The sequence below is a fragment of the Odontesthes bonariensis genome, chromosome 4 (genome assembly GCF_027942865.1).
Source record: "Odontesthes bonariensis isolate fOdoBon6 chromosome 4, fOdoBon6.hap1, whole genome shotgun sequence".
In the NCBI taxonomy this organism is placed as follows: domain Eukaryota; kingdom Metazoa; phylum Chordata; class Actinopteri; order Atheriniformes; family Atherinopsidae; genus Odontesthes; species Odontesthes bonariensis.
This window is the reverse complement of record NC_134509.1, coordinates 34881462-34901969: the sequence shown is the minus strand read 5'-3', so window position 1 is coordinate 34901969 and position 20508 is coordinate 34881462. Positions and strand designations below refer to the sequence as shown.

The 20508-nt window shown below is 45.7% G+C and overlaps 1 protein-coding gene across 2 annotated transcripts in view; it reads right to left on the bottom strand.

The window, feature by feature from the left end:
• LOC142379024 (protein jagged-1b-like) overlaps window positions 1-20508 on the bottom strand; it is a 60613-nt gene that overhangs the window by 19263 nt on the left and 20842 nt on the right. For both annotated transcript variants that reach the window (XM_075464089.1, XM_075464090.1), the window contains exons 7-13: window positions 20309-20428; window positions 19353-19466; window positions 19149-19262; window positions 16550-16663; window positions 15960-16006; window positions 8359-8532; window positions 1364-1514 (exon numbers count right to left, since the gene is read on the bottom strand). In XM_075464089.1, the coding sequence (XP_075320204.1) occupies window positions 1364-1514; window positions 8359-8532; window positions 15960-16006; window positions 16550-16663; window positions 19149-19262; window positions 19353-19466; window positions 20309-20428 (834 nt within the window). The remainder of the gene's footprint in view (window positions 1-1363; window positions 1515-8358; window positions 8533-15959; window positions 16007-16549; window positions 16664-19148; window positions 19263-19352; window positions 19467-20308; window positions 20429-20508) is intronic.

The window sequence follows — 20508 nt, the reverse complement described above, 5'->3', positions numbered from 1 at the left end:
ATTTCAGCCACTTGTATCTGCGACCTCAATCTTCGGGTTCGCAGTTCTCCACCCAGGCCAAGCACAACCTGAGACGAATCATGCATTTTCCTTACTGAGACGACTTCCCTCACGGCTAGTGTCCACAAGCGGGTCCTCTGGTTACCACTAAAACACGCACCAACAATCTTCAGGCCACAGCTCTTGAAAGCTACATGGAGGTTCCATGTACCCAACCTTCCCTGGTAGATGAGAAAAATTCTCCTGGAGGTGTCAGTTGAAGATCTCTTTGGACAGAAGTCCCTGCCAGACGTGCACAGTTCACCCTCACTACCTGTTTGGGCTTACCAGGTGTGTTTGGCAGTCTGCCCTGCCAACAGATCCAACTCACCACCAGGTGGTGATTGGTTGACAGCTCTGCCCGTCTCCTCACTCGAGTGTTCAAGACATAGTCTTGGCAAGTCTGATAAAACGACTATATAGTCAATCATCAACCTTTGGTCTAAAGTGGCCTAGTACCAAGTACACTTATGAATCACCTCATGCTCAAAGATTGTGTTGTGCAATCCATGACTACTACACAAGTCCAAAAACAAAACACCACATGACTTCAGATCAGGGAGTTCCTCAAAATCGTGCCTCTCCAGGTCACACTATCGAGGACTTTGAATTGTTCTTAGCCTAACCCCTCCCCTAAGCCCAATTTGCCATGGGGGACTCTACCAGGGGCAAATGGCCAAATGTAGATCCAGATTTTACAATATTCCCCATGCTCCCCATGGACAATGGCAAGGGGGGCTAAATGCAGCTAATCACCAGGCTTTATGGAGCTTTGTAAAATCTGACTGTAACAATAATTAATAGTGCCTACATTGTTTTAGCTGATAATAATGCTGCTTGTGGAAGAAAAGATGTTTTTTGGGGTGTGAGGAGCAGTGATGGCTGGCATTAGGGGAGTGACTCTGGGACATCAGTGATCACTGTCTAGCCTCCTGAAGGTGTCGTGGGCCCAACTAGACGAAACACAGATGAAAGGAGGGTCCTACCTGATGACCCCAATGACATGTTAGTCAGCACTGCTCACTGGTCTATATAGGGATTTTAGGGATCAGGAGGTTCTTCATTAGGTACTGAGCCAGTATTAGAAGGTTAATTGTTGAATTTAGGGAATTATTCACCGAGTCTGGCCTTTTTTTTTTTTTTGTAGCACAAGTTTCTTGTGTTTACTCTGAATAGTATACAATACCTTAAAGTGATATTCAATAATGGCCTTTCAGAGGTTAGCTTTTTTTTTTTCATTTGAAGAAAATATACATTTTTAAAGTATTAGCATTATTAGAAACAGGACCATAAATGAGCAGAGATGAACAGACTGAATATCAACCTTTGCAAGGTGTCGTGCGGCAGTGGTCCTTCAGGCGCGAGCAGTTCTTTCCCTCGTAGTCCTCAGGACATTTACAGAGATAGTCTGCTGCCAAGTTGAAACACTGACCTCCATTTTCACATGGACTGTTGAAGCAGTAATCAACATCCAACTGCAGAGAAAGAGCCAGAAAGCAATAAATCCTCAATTTCCCGTTTCATGTATCCATAGTAACCACCTACATAACTTTGTCAGGATTAGATAATAATTAAAAAAAATTTTTTTTTTAGAAAATATATCATTTCAAAATACTTAATTTGTTGAGTTCTAGATGAAGGTAATAGCTAATACATCAGTATAAATGTAAATGTCTGTAAACGTTGCTTTTCATCCTGCAGAGTTTCACATACATTCCTCTGTGTTGGTCAAATGTTGAGTACAAGTATTCATACTTGACTGATTAGTCAGGATTTTTATCTACTAAAACATTCAAGTTACAGTTCTCTTTCAACATTCGTTTCGGTATCTCACTATGGGACACGCCCCCAGCACCCGTCCCCCAGAAGCTCTATTACATTACGCCAGTCCTGACTGGCTCACAAAAGTGACGTCCGCTCCAGGAGGAGGAACATCCTCCCAGTATAAATGCTCGGCGTCACGCAGGTGATCTTCAGTCTAAAGGCTCTAGCATGGTTGCTGCGTCCGCTCGCGCGAGCGGTGTTGATGACGTCACGAGTTCGTGCCCGCCATAGGACCCTATATAGTGGCGCAAGTCGTTGCGCGCCAGTAGTTGCAATTTTCTCCGTCACAGAGGTAGCGCTGCTACGTGAAGGTTACCTCTACTCTACAACCACGAAAGTGGAGAAGAAAACAATGCCGCTGTCAAGAGCAAGAATACTGTAATTAATGATACTGCTGCAGTTTTCGAATCATTTTAATTTTTTAATTCAGTTAAAAGAGGTGAAGGTTTGAAGCCCCCAGCATCAACAGAGTCTCTGCCCTCTTCTTTGCCTTCACGTATCTGTCCCGTAGCTTCTTCCACACATTCTTACAGAACTCTCCCTCTTTCCCCAAAGTTCTGCCCATCTCTGTGAACCAGTTTTGGGAGTTTACGTGCTCCCTGTGCTGTTTCACTGCAGTTTCGTACAGCTGTCTGTACAAACGCACCTCCTCACTGAGCCTGGTCTCACATCGGTCCATCCGGTTCGTTGTGCTCGGCGCCGCCAAGTAACAAATATCGACTGGTGCACGACAACGCGCTGCGCCGTCTTTTCAAGGGAAGCGCAAGGCCTGATACGTCATTTTGACGTCACGGTGCGACACCGCCGTGACAGACGCGGCAACCATGCTACCGCCTTAACACCTCTTCTCGCTCCCAGAAGCAACTCTCAGACTACTAGTACGGTACTATTGAGCTAGCTTAACTGTTCACAGAACGAGCTAACAACTCGGTCGCCGGACGCTTCTCAATAGCTGTACTTTGTTGCTCTGAGTTTTACAACCGCTGGTCTGTCATCAAACAGCAGCAAAGTCGCAAAGCTAGCACCTGTACTCACCATGGACAGGGCCAAGCCACTGACTAAAACTTGCACATGTGGCAACCTCATTGCTGGGGCAGATACTCACCCTGTCTGCGCTCCGTGCCTAGGGCTGAAACATGCCCAGGACGGGTTAACGTCACCAGCTAGCTGCGACCACTGTGCACGGCTCTCTGTTAAATCTCGTCGGCGCAGGCTAGCACACCAAGCTAGCCTGTCGGAGGTTGATCCGTTGCTGGGGGTATCCAATCCCCCGCCACCGGCTCTCACCGCTACCGATGAAGGAGAGCCCCCTCTGGCTGGAGCCAGTTGGGGCGACCGAGGTGGAATCCGTTAGTCTCGGGTCTGACAACTACGAGCAGGAAGGCGAATCTTTCTCCATCCCGTCGGCTGCAAAGCCCACGGAGGCGGGGGACACCCGCTGCAGCGGCCCTCCAAACCCGACTGCATCAGACCTGCACGATGTCTGTAGAAGAGCAGCTGCAAAGCTGGGCATTGAATGGCCGGAAACCCTCATGGAGACCACCACGTCTCGGTATGAGGGCAAGAGGCTTCCAAAAGCTAAATCTTCCACCAGACAGCTGCTGCCGGTTTTTCCAGAGTGCCTGGAGGAAGCTACCCGGTCGTGGAGTAACCCACTCTCCGCCAAGAACCCCGTGCTGGGAGGATCGGCGCTAGACTGGACCGGCATGGAGGATAGCGGTTTTTCACGCTTGCCTCCAGTCGAACCTCTGCTGGCATTTCACCTGCACCCGTCTCAGAGATCGACCATGACAGCGGCAGGGCCAACCCTCCCGTTCAGGGCCGACTCTTTTCAGTCAGCTTTAAACGAAAAAAGCTACAAGGCGGTGGCAACATCGGTGAAGGGGTTGAACGCCTCGTCTCTTCTCCTCGCTTATCAAGCAGAACTACAGGAGCAGATGGCGGGAGCACCAGCCGCAGAACTGTGGGATGAGCTGTGCGTGGTGACAGACCTCTGCCTGCGTCTCCACAGAAGCGCTGTCCAGGCCGCAGGGAGAGCAATGGCCCTGATGGTCACTCAAGAGAGAGCCAGATGGTTGAATCTGTCTAGCCTGTCTCAGAGAGAGAAGACCCAACTCTTGGACACCCCGGTGGACCCGAAGGGTTTATTCGGCCCCACCGTTGCAGCCATGCAAAAACGATGTGAGGAGAAAAAGAGAGAAGGTGAAGCGCTAAAACTGTGCCTTCCCAGAAGAGCGCAGCCTCCTCCTCCCGCGGCACCTCGTCAGACGTTCGCTCAGGCGGCTGCTCGACCGGTCTACCGCATCCCTAAACGCCAGCCTCAGACTCAGTCGGCAGACCGCGACCGTGGGAAGCTGAGCGAGCTCAGGGGTGCATGGGGAAGAAAGCCCTTTGTACCGCCGGTGACATCAGGAACCCAAGCGAACCCTCCTGCCACCGCGAGCGCAAAAAAGAAGAGGCGAGCTACCTAGGGAACTCTCCTCAGAGCGGGAGAGCAGGCACTGCCAGACACCTGCTCTTCCCCACCCGGGAAACGTTCTGTCCCAGTTCGAGCCACGTTCAGGGCATTTCAAACGGCCTGCAGAGCCAGCGTTGGAGCTCACAGTTCAGAGCCGAACGAAGAGGAGGAAGAGCACCTTCAGCGAGAGCTCAGTGGAGCCACAACTGTGGTCAGAAAGCACACACCAGTGCACAAGCACACACCAGTGTTTGAGAACACAGTTTCTTCCCTTCCCAATAAAATCATTAAAATTGTTTCCAGGCACGCAACCAGGCCAAGAGCCGAGGGCGCTGCCTCAACAAAAAATGAAAAATGGACAGAACATGGCCGTGCGGCTGCACATGAGGCCAATGGTGGAGCAAAGACTCCCCGTCTTTGCTCCACCTGTGGCACACCCGGCCGCCCTCTCTGCCACAGAAAGGGCGGACCGTCAGCAGGTAAAGTGGCAAGCTGCAGCTATGCAGCGTCTCACTCAGCTTACGCAGCACAGCGCTCCAAAAACACTTCCCGGCCCACTAGCGGGGAAAACCCAGCTGTGGCGAGCGTGTCGGGCACCAGACTGGGTGCTAAAGACCGTATCCAGGGGATACAGGCTCCAGTTTGGGACGGCTCCACCCCGTTTCAAAAGCGTAATACAGTCAAACGCCCGGGGAGAACACGCACGCATCTTGCAAGAGGAAATAACCTCTGGTTGCGGCTCAATCTCCGGGGGAACTCATGATGCAGGCAGAAATGCTTATATCGCATCTGACGGCTTTGAGTTTCGCAATAAACTGGAAAAAGAGCATCTTGACTCCAGTTCAAACAATCACCTTCATTGGACTGTCTCTGAACTCCGTCGACTTCAGAGCGCGCCTCTCGGTAACAAGAGTGAAAGCCTTTCAGGCTTGTCTGGCGCTTTTTCGAAGAGGTGCGTATGTGAAACTCAGGATGTGTCACAGGCTGCTGGGTCTGATGGCGTCAGCCCTGGCTGTCATCAGATTCGGCCGCTTGCACATGCGACCGTTTCAACGATGGGTGGCAGCGCTCAATCTGTGTCCAGTACGTCATGCCCACAGAAAGGTGGCGATTTCCTTGACGTGCACAAGCACTCTGAGTCAATGGAAACGCACAGCATTCCTCACCACCGGCGTTGGCATGAGAACCATCCTAACACGGAAGGTCGTTACCACAGACGCATCGTTAACTGGCTGGGAAGCCACACACGAGGGCCTGATGGTAAATGGTGTATGGAACTCACAAATACGGACAGCTCACATAAACTGTCTGGAGCTCATGGCCGTGTTACTGGCTCTGAGACATTTTCTGCCCTTTATCAGAGGACACCATGTCTTAGTCAGAACAGACAATACAACGGTAGTGGCATACATCAACCGGCAGGGGGGCCTGCGCTCACATCAGTTACACATGCTGGCACACAGACTGATAGTCTGGACCAGCCCACGCCTGCTGTCACTGAGGGCCACTCACGTGCCAGGGGTGATGAACGGGGGCGGATCTTCTATCCAGAGGCAATCCCCGCTACAAGGAGTGGAGACTCCACAGCGAGGTGGTAACCCAGATATGGCAGCAGTACGGCCGAGCGGAGGTCGACCTTTTTGCATCAGAGGAGAACACTCAATGTCCGAGGTTTTTCTCCCTGACCGAGGTGGGTGCTCTGCTTGGGCTGGATGCTCTAGCACACCCATGGCCTCCAGTCCTACTGTATGCTTTTCCACCCCTCGAACTGATTATCCCTACCCTCTCCAGAGTGAGGGAGGGGAAACATTCACCCATTCTGGTGGCTCCCCGCTGGCCGGGGAAATACTGGCTTGCGGAGATTTTCCAGTCACTGTACGGCGAGCCGTGGCGGCTCCCTCTCCGCAGAGATCTCTTGACACAGGCACGCGGAGAATTATTTCATCCTCATCCAGAGCGCATGGCTCTATGGGCCTGGCCTGTGAGAGGATGAATCTGGCATCCAGTACACTTCCCCAAAACGTCATTGACACGATCCAGAATGTGAGAGCAGCCTCAACGCGCACCGTGTATGAGGGAAAGTGGCGCGCATTTGAGGATTGGTGCGCGAATACTACGTTGAGCGCAATGCAGAGCCCTGTCTCGGCTATTCTGACGTTTCTGCAGGAATTGCTGGATAAAGGCTTGGCCTTTTCCACCGTCAAAGTGTACTTGGCAGCTATTTCAGCATGTCATATAGGCTTTGGGGATAAATCGGTGGGGCAACACCCTCTGGTGTGCCGGTTTATGAAAGGTGCAAGACGGCTCCGGCCAGTCTCCAGGAGCCTCACTCCTTCATGGGATTTGCCGGTGGTGCTCGATGCTTTGTCACGCGCACCTTTCGAACCTTTGGAGCATGCTGAGCTCAAAGTGCTCTCATTTAAGACAGCTTTGTTGGTCGCCTTGGTTTCTGCCAAACGTGTTAGCGACATTCAAGCGTTTTCCGTGAACCCGTCCTGCATGCGGTTTCTCGGTGGGGATTGTAAGGTTTTTCTAAAACCTAATCCTGCTTTTATACCAAAGGTTTATAACCCGGCCATGCCGTCCCGCACCCTTGAATTAACAGCTTTCTATCCACCACCTTTCTCCTCCCAGGAGCAGGAACGACTGCACACGCTCTGCCCTGTGCGAGCCCTCCGGATTTATGTGGAGAAAACAGCAGGTTTTCGCAAATCGGAGCAGCTGTTTGTGTCATGGGGATCACCACATAAAGGTAAGCCTCTAACAAAGCAACGGCTTTCCCATTGGATAGTCGGGGCTATTACTATGGCGTATGAGACCAGGGGTCTTGCACTCCCTGTGGGTCTGCGGGCTCATTCTACTCGTGGCATGGCCTCATCATGGGCACTGTTTCAGGGTATACCTGTGGAGGACATATGTGACGCTGCCAGCTGGGCAACCCCGTGCACCTTCACTAGGTTCTATAGACTGGATGTGACGGCGCCCTCTCTGGCTCATACTGTTTTAAGTGTGGGCTCCACACTTGCATAACTGCAGGGTGTATATAGTTTTCGAGTAAGCTTATCTGGCAATACGGGAGTCGCTATATCCCATAGCGAGATACCGAAACGAATGTTGAAAGAGAACTTTAGGTTAAGAAATTAACCCCGGTTCTCTGAAACATGAGTGAGGTATCTCACCAGATCACCCTCCTTGCCTAGAGCGAGGAAGAGGTGTGCTTACAGACTGAAGATCACCTGCATGACGCCGAGCATTTATACTGGGAGGATGTTCCTCCTCCTGGAGCGGACGTCACTTTTGTGAGCCAGTCAGGACTGGCGTAATGTAATAGAGCTTCTGGGGGACAGGCGCTGGGGGCGTGTCCCATAGTGAGATACCTCACTCATGTTTCAGAGAACCGGGGTTAATTTCTTAACCTAAAGGTATTATCCATGGGAGGACGGCAGTTTACTAAAGAATATGAGCCACATAAAGCAGAGTGAGAACAGTCACAGAGTATATGAAACAATTCGGTTTACAAACCACATTGCAGCAAATATTTAGGAACTATAACTGTTTTGAATTATTGTTAAATCTTAATTTCAGTATCAAAATTTCAATATACGGTGACCGTTTTTTGTCACTGTTTTTTGCACAGTGATAATTAGATACAGTGATAATTAGATCTCTGTTAATTCTGCCAGTTTTCTATAAACTATCCACTCTTGAAAATCTCAAAGGTTAATTTCTGATTCATTTCTACTGTAATCTACAATCAATTTACAGGTAAGTAGAAGGGGCTTATTAACAATGCAGTTTATTTTATTAGATTTTATTATCAGCATCAATCAACTGTTTGATAGTAATATAACATCATTGACTACTGGCCTGGATTTAAAGTCAATGTCAAATATTAATCTCAGTGTGTCACATCATTGTCATGTCGAATCAAAGAATGGAATGGAAGTTTGTGGAAAAGAGTAATTTCCATTTACCAGATTACAAAAGATTCAGATTCAGATTCATTTAAAAGTGAGAGTAGTTAAGCGATGGCCCACCTGACAGTGCTTTCCAGAAAAACCCAGAGGACACAGGCAATGGAAGACATTCTTTTCAAAATGGCAGCGGCCGCCGTTGAGGCATGGCCCGCCGCCACACTCATCCACGTCTTTCTCACAATGTTCCCCGCTGAAACCTGGTGTGCACACACACTTATAACCGCTCTCCAGGTCCTGAAGGAGAGAGATTACAAACACAAAGTTACTAATCAAAAAGTCCAAAACTGAATTATACTGTCACTGTAGTACACTTGGGTTTTGAGTCTTTCCAAAAGCAACAGATTTGACAGTGCATCAGCTTTTACTGCGTCAAATCACAAAAAGTTCAGAGGGTATGGAAAATTCAAAAAGAACAAATATAAAAAAATGCTGCGATTGACTTTTATTTCATTGCAGAAAGTATGAGCCTAAGATATCAACTGTCATTCATCAATAGCTAATGTAGCCACATGGACAAGGGATTACAGTGGGAAACCTTTGTACTATGGTAAAGATTTACAAGGTTACATTTACAAATACCACTTAATCTAATTACTAATCACGCCCTCAGGCGTATGACATGTGATGGCATGTGAGGGGCCCTCAGTTCGATAGCGGCTCATCACCTACCCCAGCTGAGAGAGGGGGCAGACAAGTGTTGTACCTCGTTCCTCTCCTTCGGGGAACAGTAGTTATATGCATAATATTGAGTTCCCGTTCAGTCGATTCACTCTGTACAAAACATATTATGGGACATACGCTATATTGCCAAAAGTATTCACTCACCCTTCCAAATAATTAAATTCAGGTGTTCCAATCACCTCCATGGCCACATGTGTATAAATTCAAGCATCTAGGCATGCAGACTGCTTCTACAAACATTTGTGAAACAATGGGTCGCTCTCAGGAGCTCAGTGAATTTAAGCGTGGTACTGTGATAGGATGCCACCTGTGCAACAAGTCGAGTTGTGAATTTCCCTTGCTACTAGATATTCCACAGTCAACTGTCAGTGGTGTTATAACAAAGTGGAAGCAATTGGGAACGACAGCAACTCAGCCACGAAGTGGTCGGCCATGTAAAATAACAGAGTGGGGTCAGCGGATGCTGAGGCGCATAGTGAGCAGAGGTCGCCAACTTTCTGCAGAGTCAATCGTTACAGACCTCCAAACTTCATGGGACTTCAGATTAGCTCAAGAACAGTGCGTAGAAAGCTTCATGGAATGGGTTTGCATGACCGAGCAGCCGCATCCAAGCCATATATCACCAAGTTCAATGCAAAGCCTAAGAAACGAAGACTGCTGATTTGGGATCAGTGAGCTTTTATGAAAATTCACGGAAAAGCCTGTTGCCTGAATGTGACACAGAACTAATGACAGATATGTTGCAGCCTGCCCTCTGGAACTTGCTATCAGAGCTCAGTCGTCTACATAAGCTAGGATGCGGACTCCTCTCTCTTAAAGGGATAGTTCGGGATATTTGACATGAATCTGTATGGCATCACCATAACCAGTGTCGTGCATTCAAACTGACTTACCCCCGACAGTGTCCTGTGAGCCGAGCTCTTGTCCAGTGTTGGTCAAGGCGAAAGTAGTCCGGCTTGTTTGCTGGGGTCAAGAAATTAGCTCGTTTTTCTTCCCAAAACAGTATGTGTGCTAAAGAGTGATTTATTTCATCACAAAAACCGAAGCCGGCAAAAGTCACTCCTCGTTATCACTTGGGCCCTATACTGTCTCTCATTGTGTATCAGTGCGCACGTCATTCTGACCGCGAGCTGTGCGCACGAGTTCACTTTGTTTACTGCTCGGGAAGATGTCTGACAACGAGAGCGACGAGGAACATATTGACTTCCGTTCAGAGCCAAGGGGGTATCTTTATGAACCCGTTTATACTGAGGAGGAAGTTCGCCAAATGGACTTAGATCGGGCAGAAAGAGAGAGGGTGGACAGAGAAGTGATGGAAACAGAAGCTGGAGCCACTGCTGGAGCTGCGATACCCAGGGTGGCCGACAAATCCTGGTGCACTTGTTTGAAGTGCGAAGTAATGCAGACAGAGGTGGAATGTTACTGCTGCCACGAGTGGGATTTAGTTATGCCCCAGATACAAAACCTTTCCATAGATGAGGATGTCGGCTGCCTGCATCACAAATAACGGTGACTTCCCTGCACTCCTGAATGCAGGCGTCTGAGAACTTTTTTCCATGTTCCCAAGATCAACTGGAAGAGGCGTCCCAGACCAGCTGGACCCGATGGCCAGTTGTCTGCAGAGTAAGTGTTGAGCACTGCCAAAGAACAGAAAGACTCGTGCGCACAGCTCGCGGTCAGAATGACGTGCGCACTGTTACACAATGAGAGACAGTATAGGGCCCAAGTGATAACGAGGAGTGACTTTTGCCGGCTTCGGTTTTTGTGATGAAATAAATCACTCTTTAGCACACGTACTGTTTTGGGAAGAAAAACGCGCTAATTTCTTGACCCCAGCAAACAAGCCGGACTACTTTCGCCTTGACCAACACTGGACAAAAACTCGGCTCACAGGACACTGTCGGGGGTAAGTCAGTTTGAATGCACGACACTGGTTATGGTGATGCCATACAGATCCATGTCAAATATCCCGAACTATCCCTTTAAGCTTAGAATATACTTGCTCGTTAAAGGGATACAAGGTAGTTTAGCGGCAGTATAGCGATCTCTATTGGTCAAACTGAAATTCTACACTGTCGTAAAAATGCCCACCTGTACACACCCACTAACTAAACATCGTGGCGAATGCTGCCATTGTGTTATTTAGTCAGTGCATTTAGGTCATCTGATTCACAAGTGTAGACTGCCCACGTAAGCTACTATAATCAGAGATTTTCTGAAGAGAGAACTCAAGATAATATGCTATAATACTGTTGCTGGAGGAAGTGGCCGGGGACAGCTCGTCTGGGTTTCTCTGCTCAGGCTGCTGTCCCCGCGACCCGATCCCCGGACAAGCGGCAGATAATGGATGTATGGATGTATGGATGGACTGTTGCTGATCTTGAATGGGATTCTACCCTCATCATGGTGTATTCGTGGAGTGATTCCTTTGTATTAGCAGACACTTACAAAAGTTACATCTGAAGGGCGGATTATACTTCTGCGTCTATCGTCTTGACGTGTTGCTTTGCTCTGGTCGCGAACCACTTTTCATGTTATGGTTCTGCAACCTCGGTCTGGAATTTCTAGGGACGCACAGCAGTGCAACTCGCGAGAATTTCGGTGGGCGGTGACGAGAACTTCGGCGGCGCCGGCAGAAGTGTTTATCTTTCAAAAAAAAAAAAAGTGTATGCAAGATATGGATTTGGAGTTGCTCGACATCGAAGAAGAACAGCTTCTTTTATTGGAGTTGGCGAAAATGCAAAGGAGGAAGCCACACAGACAACCGGAAAGGCACACCGAAGACGGTGCGCACTTCCGTTGGTCTCTGCGTGCGTCTGTCGCGTAGTCAGGATTTTTTTGAGGTGCACGAGAACGCGCGCAGAGCCTCTGCGTGGGGGAGTGGTCAAGATTTTGACACTCGCAGAGGCTCTGCGTCCGAGCATCAGAGGCTTTGCATCTGAAGCATAAATCAGGCTTTAGACAGATGCGCGCAGGCACTACCAACATACACGCCGCAATAAACGCAGACTAGCTCTACACTATTCCGATTACAATCACAAATTAATCAATTTTCATTTGTAGATAACAATTCTTGTTCGGATCAAAATCAGTCAATCACGACACTTCAGAAGCGGGTCACTCCTGCCGAAGTTACATATGGGATTTTCAGCATACAGACCCCTGTTGGGAGCGAGACAGGCTTCATTCGCTTACCACTTGTTTAACCTTTGTTAAACTCCTGAAGGCTATAATTTTAGGTGAAAATGCTACCTAGTGGCCCTTTAACCTCTCATTCACATAGGCAACTGTTTCCTTTCTCAGTGTAACTGATCACATACTGTACTTGCCTGAGTAGTACACGCGCTACCGGAGGATTCCACAAGGGAGCACACCTGATCAATCAGACCGGAAGCTGCTGCCGGATTTACAGGATGTAAGAGCAAAAGCACTTTGATGAACAGTAAATATGGGATGAATAAAAGGTGTTCGCATTTCGTTTAACTTAAGATCATGACAGAAAAAGTGACAGCGGGTGGTATCATAGATGGTATGTGAGGCCCCTAAACCAAGGACAGTGCGAGAAATTGATGACACAAAACATCGGAACATCAAAAGTAAGCTTACACACCCCCTACATATTGCAGCTTGCGAGCGCGCAACGTTAATTTCCGAGAGGGAAACAGGTGACAGCTGCCCTGTTTGGGGGAGGCAGTGGTACTGCAGGTTTGCAAGAACTCACGTGAGGTTTGGGTCTGACATCACGTATAGGAATAATCCTGCGCAGCGGTTCAGTCTGCTTCTTCCTCAGCTCAAACTTTGCCTGCATCAAGTTGGCTCGAGTGGGAAATAAAATCCGGCAAAGCGCAACACTTTTTTGAGCAGGAGCAGGGCAGGGCCAGTTCACCTCCAGTTTTTCAGCTGCACGACAGTACACCGAGAGGAAAAATGTGTCATCCTGGCTTGCCAGTGCAGCAGTGGCGGCAGTACACTGACTTGAAAATAATTTGTTGTGGTTGTTGTCTGACAAACCATGAACATCAAGTCCAGGATGTTATCGTCCTCCTTGTAAGCTCAAACTGAGTCTGGGTGGCTCAGTCTCAGTTAACCAAACAACATGCTCCATGTGGTCTGCGCAGTTAGACACACGGGGAAGTCGACCGAAAAACCTTCATTTTCGGACTCAGACAAGCAGAGTGATATCAGTCTTTCCCAGTACTCTTTCTAGAAACTTGACCCGTCTTTCAAGGGTTGAGCACCAAAGCTGGTGACAGAATGCACAAGCCTCAGGCTCCATCAGCACTCTCCTGGCGTGGATGATCCCTGGACAGATGGGGCCTGCTTTGTGCTGGTCCTTCTTATGAAACGACAAGCCACAGCCCTGATGACCGGGGCGAACAGAAGACTCTTGCTTTGCTTGTTTTAATCTGGTGCTCGTAGCGAGACACTAAGCTTGTCACCAGAATGAAGACCTGAAATCATCACTCCACGGTTAGGCACACGAACTAGCAGACAGCAGTGACTAAAGCTGGATTTACAGTTGATGCGTTGCTCACGGCGCAGCCGACCCGTGACGTCAAAATGACATGTCAGGCCTGGCGCTTGCCTTGAAAAGACGGCGCAGCGCGTTGTCGTGCACCAGTCGACTTTTGTAACTTGGCTGCGCCGAGAACGACAATCGGGATGGACCAATTTGAGACCAGGCTCAGTCAGGATGTGTGTTTGTACAGGCACCTGTACGAAACTGCAGTGAAACAGCACAGGAACCACGTAAACTCCCAAAACTCGTGGACAGAGATTGGCAGAACTTGTGGAAGAATGTGTGGAAGAAGCTACGGGACAGATGTGTGAAGGCAAAGAAGAGGGCAGAGACTCCAAGTGGTGATGCCGGGGGCTTCAGACCTTCACCTCTATTGACTGAATTGTCTTGGCTCACGAACTTTGTGAAACAGAGAAACACACTAAGCATTCCATCTTCCAGATACTGCAGGACTATCATTGATGACAGTGTTCCTGCTCTTGACAGCGGCATTGTTTTCTTCTCCACTTTCGTGGTTGTAGAGTAGCGGTAACCTTCACGTAGCAGCGACACCTCTGTGACGGAAAAAATTGCAACTACTGGTGCATCGACTTGCGCCACCATATATAGCCGGCACGAAATCGTGACGTCATCAACACCGCTCGCGCTAGCAGACGCAGCAACCATGCTAGAGCCTTAACAAGAGTGGTTAAGCTAATTGCGAGCTGGCTGTAGCCTTCTGGGACAACAAGGCTAACTAGCGATAGCTTGGAACTGAGGAATGACTGTATATAGTCAAGTGTGGGTGGGGCCTGCACACGCCATCACACTTCATTTGCCTGAGGACACGACTAGAGGTGTCTTTCCTAGTAATTAAATACATTTTTTCCAAAAGCTTTTGCAATACCACTTACTTGAATACTGTCACTGTATGCATCTGCACTCATGCTGCTAATGTTATGTAATCTGTTTTTTGTCGGTAAACATGAAACCTTTGTGAAATGAATAATAGCAGACAAAAGTGTCAATCAGCATTTGAAAAGGAAGAGGACTTAGGGCTGGGCGATATATCGATATTTAAGATATATCGATAGATTTTTAAATAAGATATGGAATTAGACCATATCGCATATATCGATATTGTTCATATTTGCGCTGTAATACTTGCTACAGGCAAGCCGTTGATCAGAGCTCTCTGCACTGCTTCCCTCGCTCCGGCTCCGCCCCCCCTCTCTCATGCACAGAGGGGGGAGGGGGAGGAACACTCCGGCACTCTTTTTAAACAAACATGGAGAAGGCAACAACACCTGCTGAGCGTACGGAGGAGAGCCCCTTGGTTGGTAAAAGAAAAAGCAGTGGCTCAATCATTTGGAGATCTTTCGGATACAAATTGTCAGACGAGCAACAAAACCAAGCTATATGTAGGGAGTGCCATAAGCACATTGCAGCCAGTGGTGGAAGCACTACGAATCTTTTTTATCACTTAAAAACGTGGCACAAAGTGCAATATGAAGAGTGTGTGAAACTGCGCTGCAGCAGCCACAGGCACAAGCCGTCCCCAACCCGACAAAGCTCACTGCAAGCTTCATTTTCCCTCTGTGTGCCGTATGAGAAGAAAAGCGATAACTGTCCTTTCACATTGCCAAAGACATGGTCCCTGTTGCAACAGTGGAACAGGTTGGGTTCAAAGAGCTAATTAAAAAGCTGTACCCGAGATACGAGCTTCCCAGTCGGAACTATTTTGCACGAGAAGCACTGCCGCAAATGTATAGTGAAGTCAGGCAGAACGTTGCGGGCCGGCTCGCTAACGTCACCCATTTTGCGTTGACCAGCGATATGTGGTCAAGCAGAACCTGTGCGAACCTTGTATGAGCGTGACAGTTCACTTCATGCAAGACTGGGAGATGAAAACAGCTTGGCAACTGGTTGAGACTGTTCACGTAAGCTATTAAATTAACAAAAATAAACAGGTAATCTCAAGCTGATGTTTAACGTTTTTCTTAAACTGAGCACTTTATTTTGTTATCTCTTTATATTTATCATTTTTATATTTATATTTATATTTATATTTATTTTATTTTATAGGCTAATTTTATTTAAGATTTTTTTTTTTATTTAAATGTGCACCTTAAGGAGCTTTGTTATACAGTGTTTATGTTTACATTTTATAGTGAGTTTTCAATAAAACTACTCGTATTTGGCTTTGACTTTGACTGAGCATTTCATTTCACAGCTCTCACTTTGCGGAAAAAAATATCGGGATATATATCGTATATCGATATTCAACCTAAATATATCGAGATATGACTTTTGGTCCATATCGCCCAGCCCTAAGAGGACTGACTAAGTTCTAGTGGTAAACTTTTACATGCACGGCTCAGCATTTTTGTTTATAGCGATGAGTCTTAAAGAAACATTATAAAGGCTGCAGAGAGACCACACCTAAAAACAAATTTCCACCCAACCAAGACCTGAAGCTCACCTTGCATGTGGCTCCGTTCTGACACTGGCCATGGCAATCATTGATGTCTGCAGAGACAAACAAACGTGTTTGAAAAGCTTTCAGTCAGAAAAGAATCATAAAAGGAGAAGCTGCTGGGAAGCTTCACATGACTGTTTGAAGGCTTGGTGTCACTGTGCTGCTCTATTTTGTTGATGTATGAAGTCTTCTTCCCTAATAATTCATTCAAAAGCAGAGTGGTAATTCCAAACACAGATATAAGTGATATTTGAGCCCAATCCTGATCTCATTTCATATGTATAATACTATGCCGATCTAGATATTTAACATTCTGTAGGAAATGTTTTCCAAGTAATTTTTACCCTAGTAAAAATTATGTTGGTAAGAACCCAGTGATCTAAGATTTATTTTTAACTCTTCCAGTCCATCTTTTTTCCCTTATATGTTCTGCCCAAAGGCTGAGATTTCTGATTTGTTGTTCTTTTTCTGTTTGGAGTTTAAAACTAGAGCCTTTTTCTGTACAAATTATAATAGATATTGGTACTGGCTGAATGTGTGTGCACCATGACTGGATCCACAGCTCCAGCTTCTTGCCAAAGTGTTTTACTCACTGATGTTACAGTTCTGGCCCCTCCAACCAGGGAGGCACTCACAGAAGTATCCTCCAATTAGATTTCTGCAGGAGTTGGCGTTGACACATGGGTTGTCATCGCACTCGTTGGCATCTAAAAGAAAACAAGAGAGTTATTTTGTTTTCAAATATTTAGAAAACAATTTCAAAAATCACTTTTTCATTTTTGGAACTTTTTTTTGATAACAGGTCAGACACTGTGTTTCAGGGACAAAGCACTGCATCCAGCTGACCGCTGAAGTTAAAAGGTCACTGTCTTTTGGTCCTAACCTATGCTTGTCATAGTGAGAACTGATTACTAGAAGAAAGTTCCATAGAGCTTTAACCTTTAAACTTAGTGACACTTAATCAACAGAGTTATAAGATGCAAATAATAAAGCTGCTGCAGTCATTAAATGGGTTGGTTGCATTGTTTCATCAGCATGACTGAATTAAATCAATAACTCAAAAATTAAACACAAAGAACAACATTCCTAAATCTGTATGCGACAGCATAGAATACACCTGATTTTCTGCTGTTGTTGACTAAACCTGAATCACATGGCAATAACGTCTGTGTAGAAAATATTCTCAGATACTGGAAAATGTGTGTGTATTGCTTACGTTTGAAATTATTTAAGCGATGTTAGCAGAAGGTTTTTACAGATGGAAATGTCAGTCTCCTGGTCAAGACTAAATCAACTCATCAACTGTTGGACGGATTATCATGAAATTTAAGTCATATCATTCACAGGCTGCACTTACAATGATCCCGTTAATGCACTTTTTTCCACCTTAGTTAGTTTCAGCTCATTCTATTGTTTCCCTTTAAATATTCCATCATCAGCTTTGACATTCAACAGGTTAATGAATTACAAAAGATACAAAGGTCAGTAGTAACAGCATCCTGCCAACTGATGGGGAAATAAATACAATTTTGAGTCCATTTGCTAATTGTGACTCATTCTCTCGTAAAAAGGGTTAAAAAAAAATGCAACTGTCCTCTCATGCAGTTCACCAGCAACAAAAAAATTTACCAATGCAGTTAAAACCACAGTTTGTCTGAGACTTCAAATAAGAAACAAAGTCAAAGAAAAACATTTTTAGGACTGATAATCACATCATCACATAAGATGCATGTGCACTCAGATGTCAAATCCTGAAAACGGAGTAGGCTGTAACACACAACAACCGAACACACAGAACTAAGTCAATTACATGAGAATGCAAACACAAGCCAAGCAGCAGTTACCAGTTACCAATAATAACCACAAACATGCAATGAATCTGTTAAGAGATTACTGATATTAGATTGGAAGAGCAGCCTATAAAATGCACAATATTTTTTGTTTGGAAAAACAATCCTGAATGGTTATAAGGTCATTTGCATTATGACCAGAAACTTGGTAAATTAACCACTGAAATAAACTTTAACAAACTTTTTAGTTACTAAAAACTCACTTCTTGCCGCGGATCCCTCTGTGACACACAGCAGGGCCGGTTTTTGCTATGGGCAATGTGGGCGACTCTATGTGAGGGCGCACGAGTGCCCTCAAAAAAAAAAAAAAAAAAAAAATCGCCAGTTTTCTAGACTACCACTCATTTCCATATCAAGTTAGTGGAGTGGACTCTGAGGCGCCCTCGTTGTCACGCAACTTGCTGCTGAGAGTCCTACAGGTTGTGTGTGTAAGAAGAGGCAAGGGGGAGGGGGGTGGGGGATAGACTGATCCCAGGCCACACAACACAAACTGCTTCTAATCCAAATAAACTGTATTTCATTCCTAAAATTAACAATTAGACCCATATACCTTACTGTAATTAATTGGGTCATGTGAAAAATATAAAAAAATAAATAAATCTGTGCAGTCATCTACGTGAATTTGTTTACGTCACTTGACTCTGGTTGATTGACAGGTGAACGGACGGTATTAATGGGAAAAGCAAAGGTAATAATGGCGAGTCATCATGGATCATCATCATGGTGAAAGAGGGATGGTTCGCCCAGGGCGTAAATCTAGCCAGGACCGCCTCTGATGCCAGTTGTAAACAGGGTGAAAACAGCGTGCTACAGTCTGAGCACTGCTGGTATCATAACTGCAGGAATCTTTTTTTTTATGCTCCATAGAGTAGGCTTTATTTTTTAGGATTTTGAGGTTATTTAAGGATTTGTGATTGATATTTATTTAATTCTGATAGGATGACAAACTCTCCTCTTTTAGTTAAACTTCACATTCCAACACAACGCTAATGGACCAAATCAAGGGGTTTATTTCTTATGAAACATTCGGCTGAGTAAAAATGATGAATTTGCAACATAAAGATGCAACTGAAGATGTTTAAGAAATACACGTTAGAATACATTAGGCCCTCTCTGATCTAACGGATCTCCTCTGCTTGAGTCACTCCAGAGATTGAGGTTAAATATTGCAAAAAAAAAAAGTTAAAGCTCTTAAAGCTCTCTTAAAGGAAAATGAAGGGAAAATTCTCATAATGGAAAGCAGGAATCCTAACTTACAGAAAGACAAGCCTTTCCCGGAAGTTTTTAATTTTATCAAAGGAGCTGATCAGTATTTCTGGTACTGAATATTAAGAGGACTGACCAATGAGGCAGGTCTTTCCAGTCCACTGAGGAGGACAGATGCACTTGAAACCATTGACCAGGTCCTGGCAAGTTCCTTCATGACTGCAGGGATTCATCAGGCACTCGTCCACATCTGAGACAGAAAAACATTCTCAGTATTTTTCAGGCTTCACAGAGGGTTAAAAAAAGAATCAAATAAAGTGAAGAGGTAAGAAGGGCTTACTGATGGAGCAGTATGATCCACTCCATCCAGGGGCACAGTGACACTCAAAACCCTGAATGCTTTCTGAACAGCTTCCTCCATTCAAACAGGGGCTGGACAGACAGGCGTGGTCCGCTGTGCACACACATACTGATGCTTAAGCTTAGCTCACTTGTTACCTTGAACCTTTTGCTTTTTCTCAGTTTTTCTCATTATTCTATTTAGGCACCCAGAGTCAGTGAGAGTAGTGTTAAAGGTAATATGGGTTGCTAAGAAATTTGCACTGTATCACATACATGCAGTCCCACAGTTTTTATGGAAGAATATTTTTCTTTACCAACTTTGTTTTCAACACAACGGATAATTGGTCATGTACTTTGTTTCAGGGTTTAATCATTTAGTTTTGTGTTGTATGTCTTTGTATGTGTGTGGATGTTTTTTATCTTGATAACTTCTGGGAGCAATTCTAACCTTTTTTTATTAATCTTTTTTTTTATTTCAAATCAATAAAAAGTCATGCCTTGTTACATACACTGTGTTCCAAAAACATCACTTCTGTGTCAATTATCGTTTCCTGCTACTAACAAACACAGTTTTTACCTTCGTCCTTAAATAAATGTTGCAATACTTTTATTTAAGAAATTTAAAAGCACATTGCGATCCTTTCAAATATCTCCTTCTGCTTTCTCACAGATTGGTATTAAGATACCTCTGACCCTCCTGATGTTTGACCTAGGTTTTCCACATCTAACAAGATCAGCATGCAACACTTTTCTTCCAGAGCTCAGAGATCCTCAATCTGGTTTATCAGGACATACAATTCAATCAAAACATTTTTTTGACTTCTCTCTTCAGCTATTTTCTTATCTATAACTCTAAATATTTCAAATAACTTCAATAAAGCATCACAGCAAAGTAGAAGTGTCACCACAGTGCTTCACAGGATCAGTGTTGTTTGTTGCCCATGTTCCTCTCACCTATCTGACAGTTGAGCCCAGAAAAGCCTTCAGGACAGGAGCAGTGGTATTTGTCTGGTCCAGTGTTGCTGCAGGTACCGTCATTCAAACACGGCTGCCGTGTCCCACATGTGTTTAGGTCTGCAGGATAAAAACAAAAACTTTTACAATTAGGTGGATTAGAATACCTTAATAAAGTTAATAAAGCAATAAACTAGGGC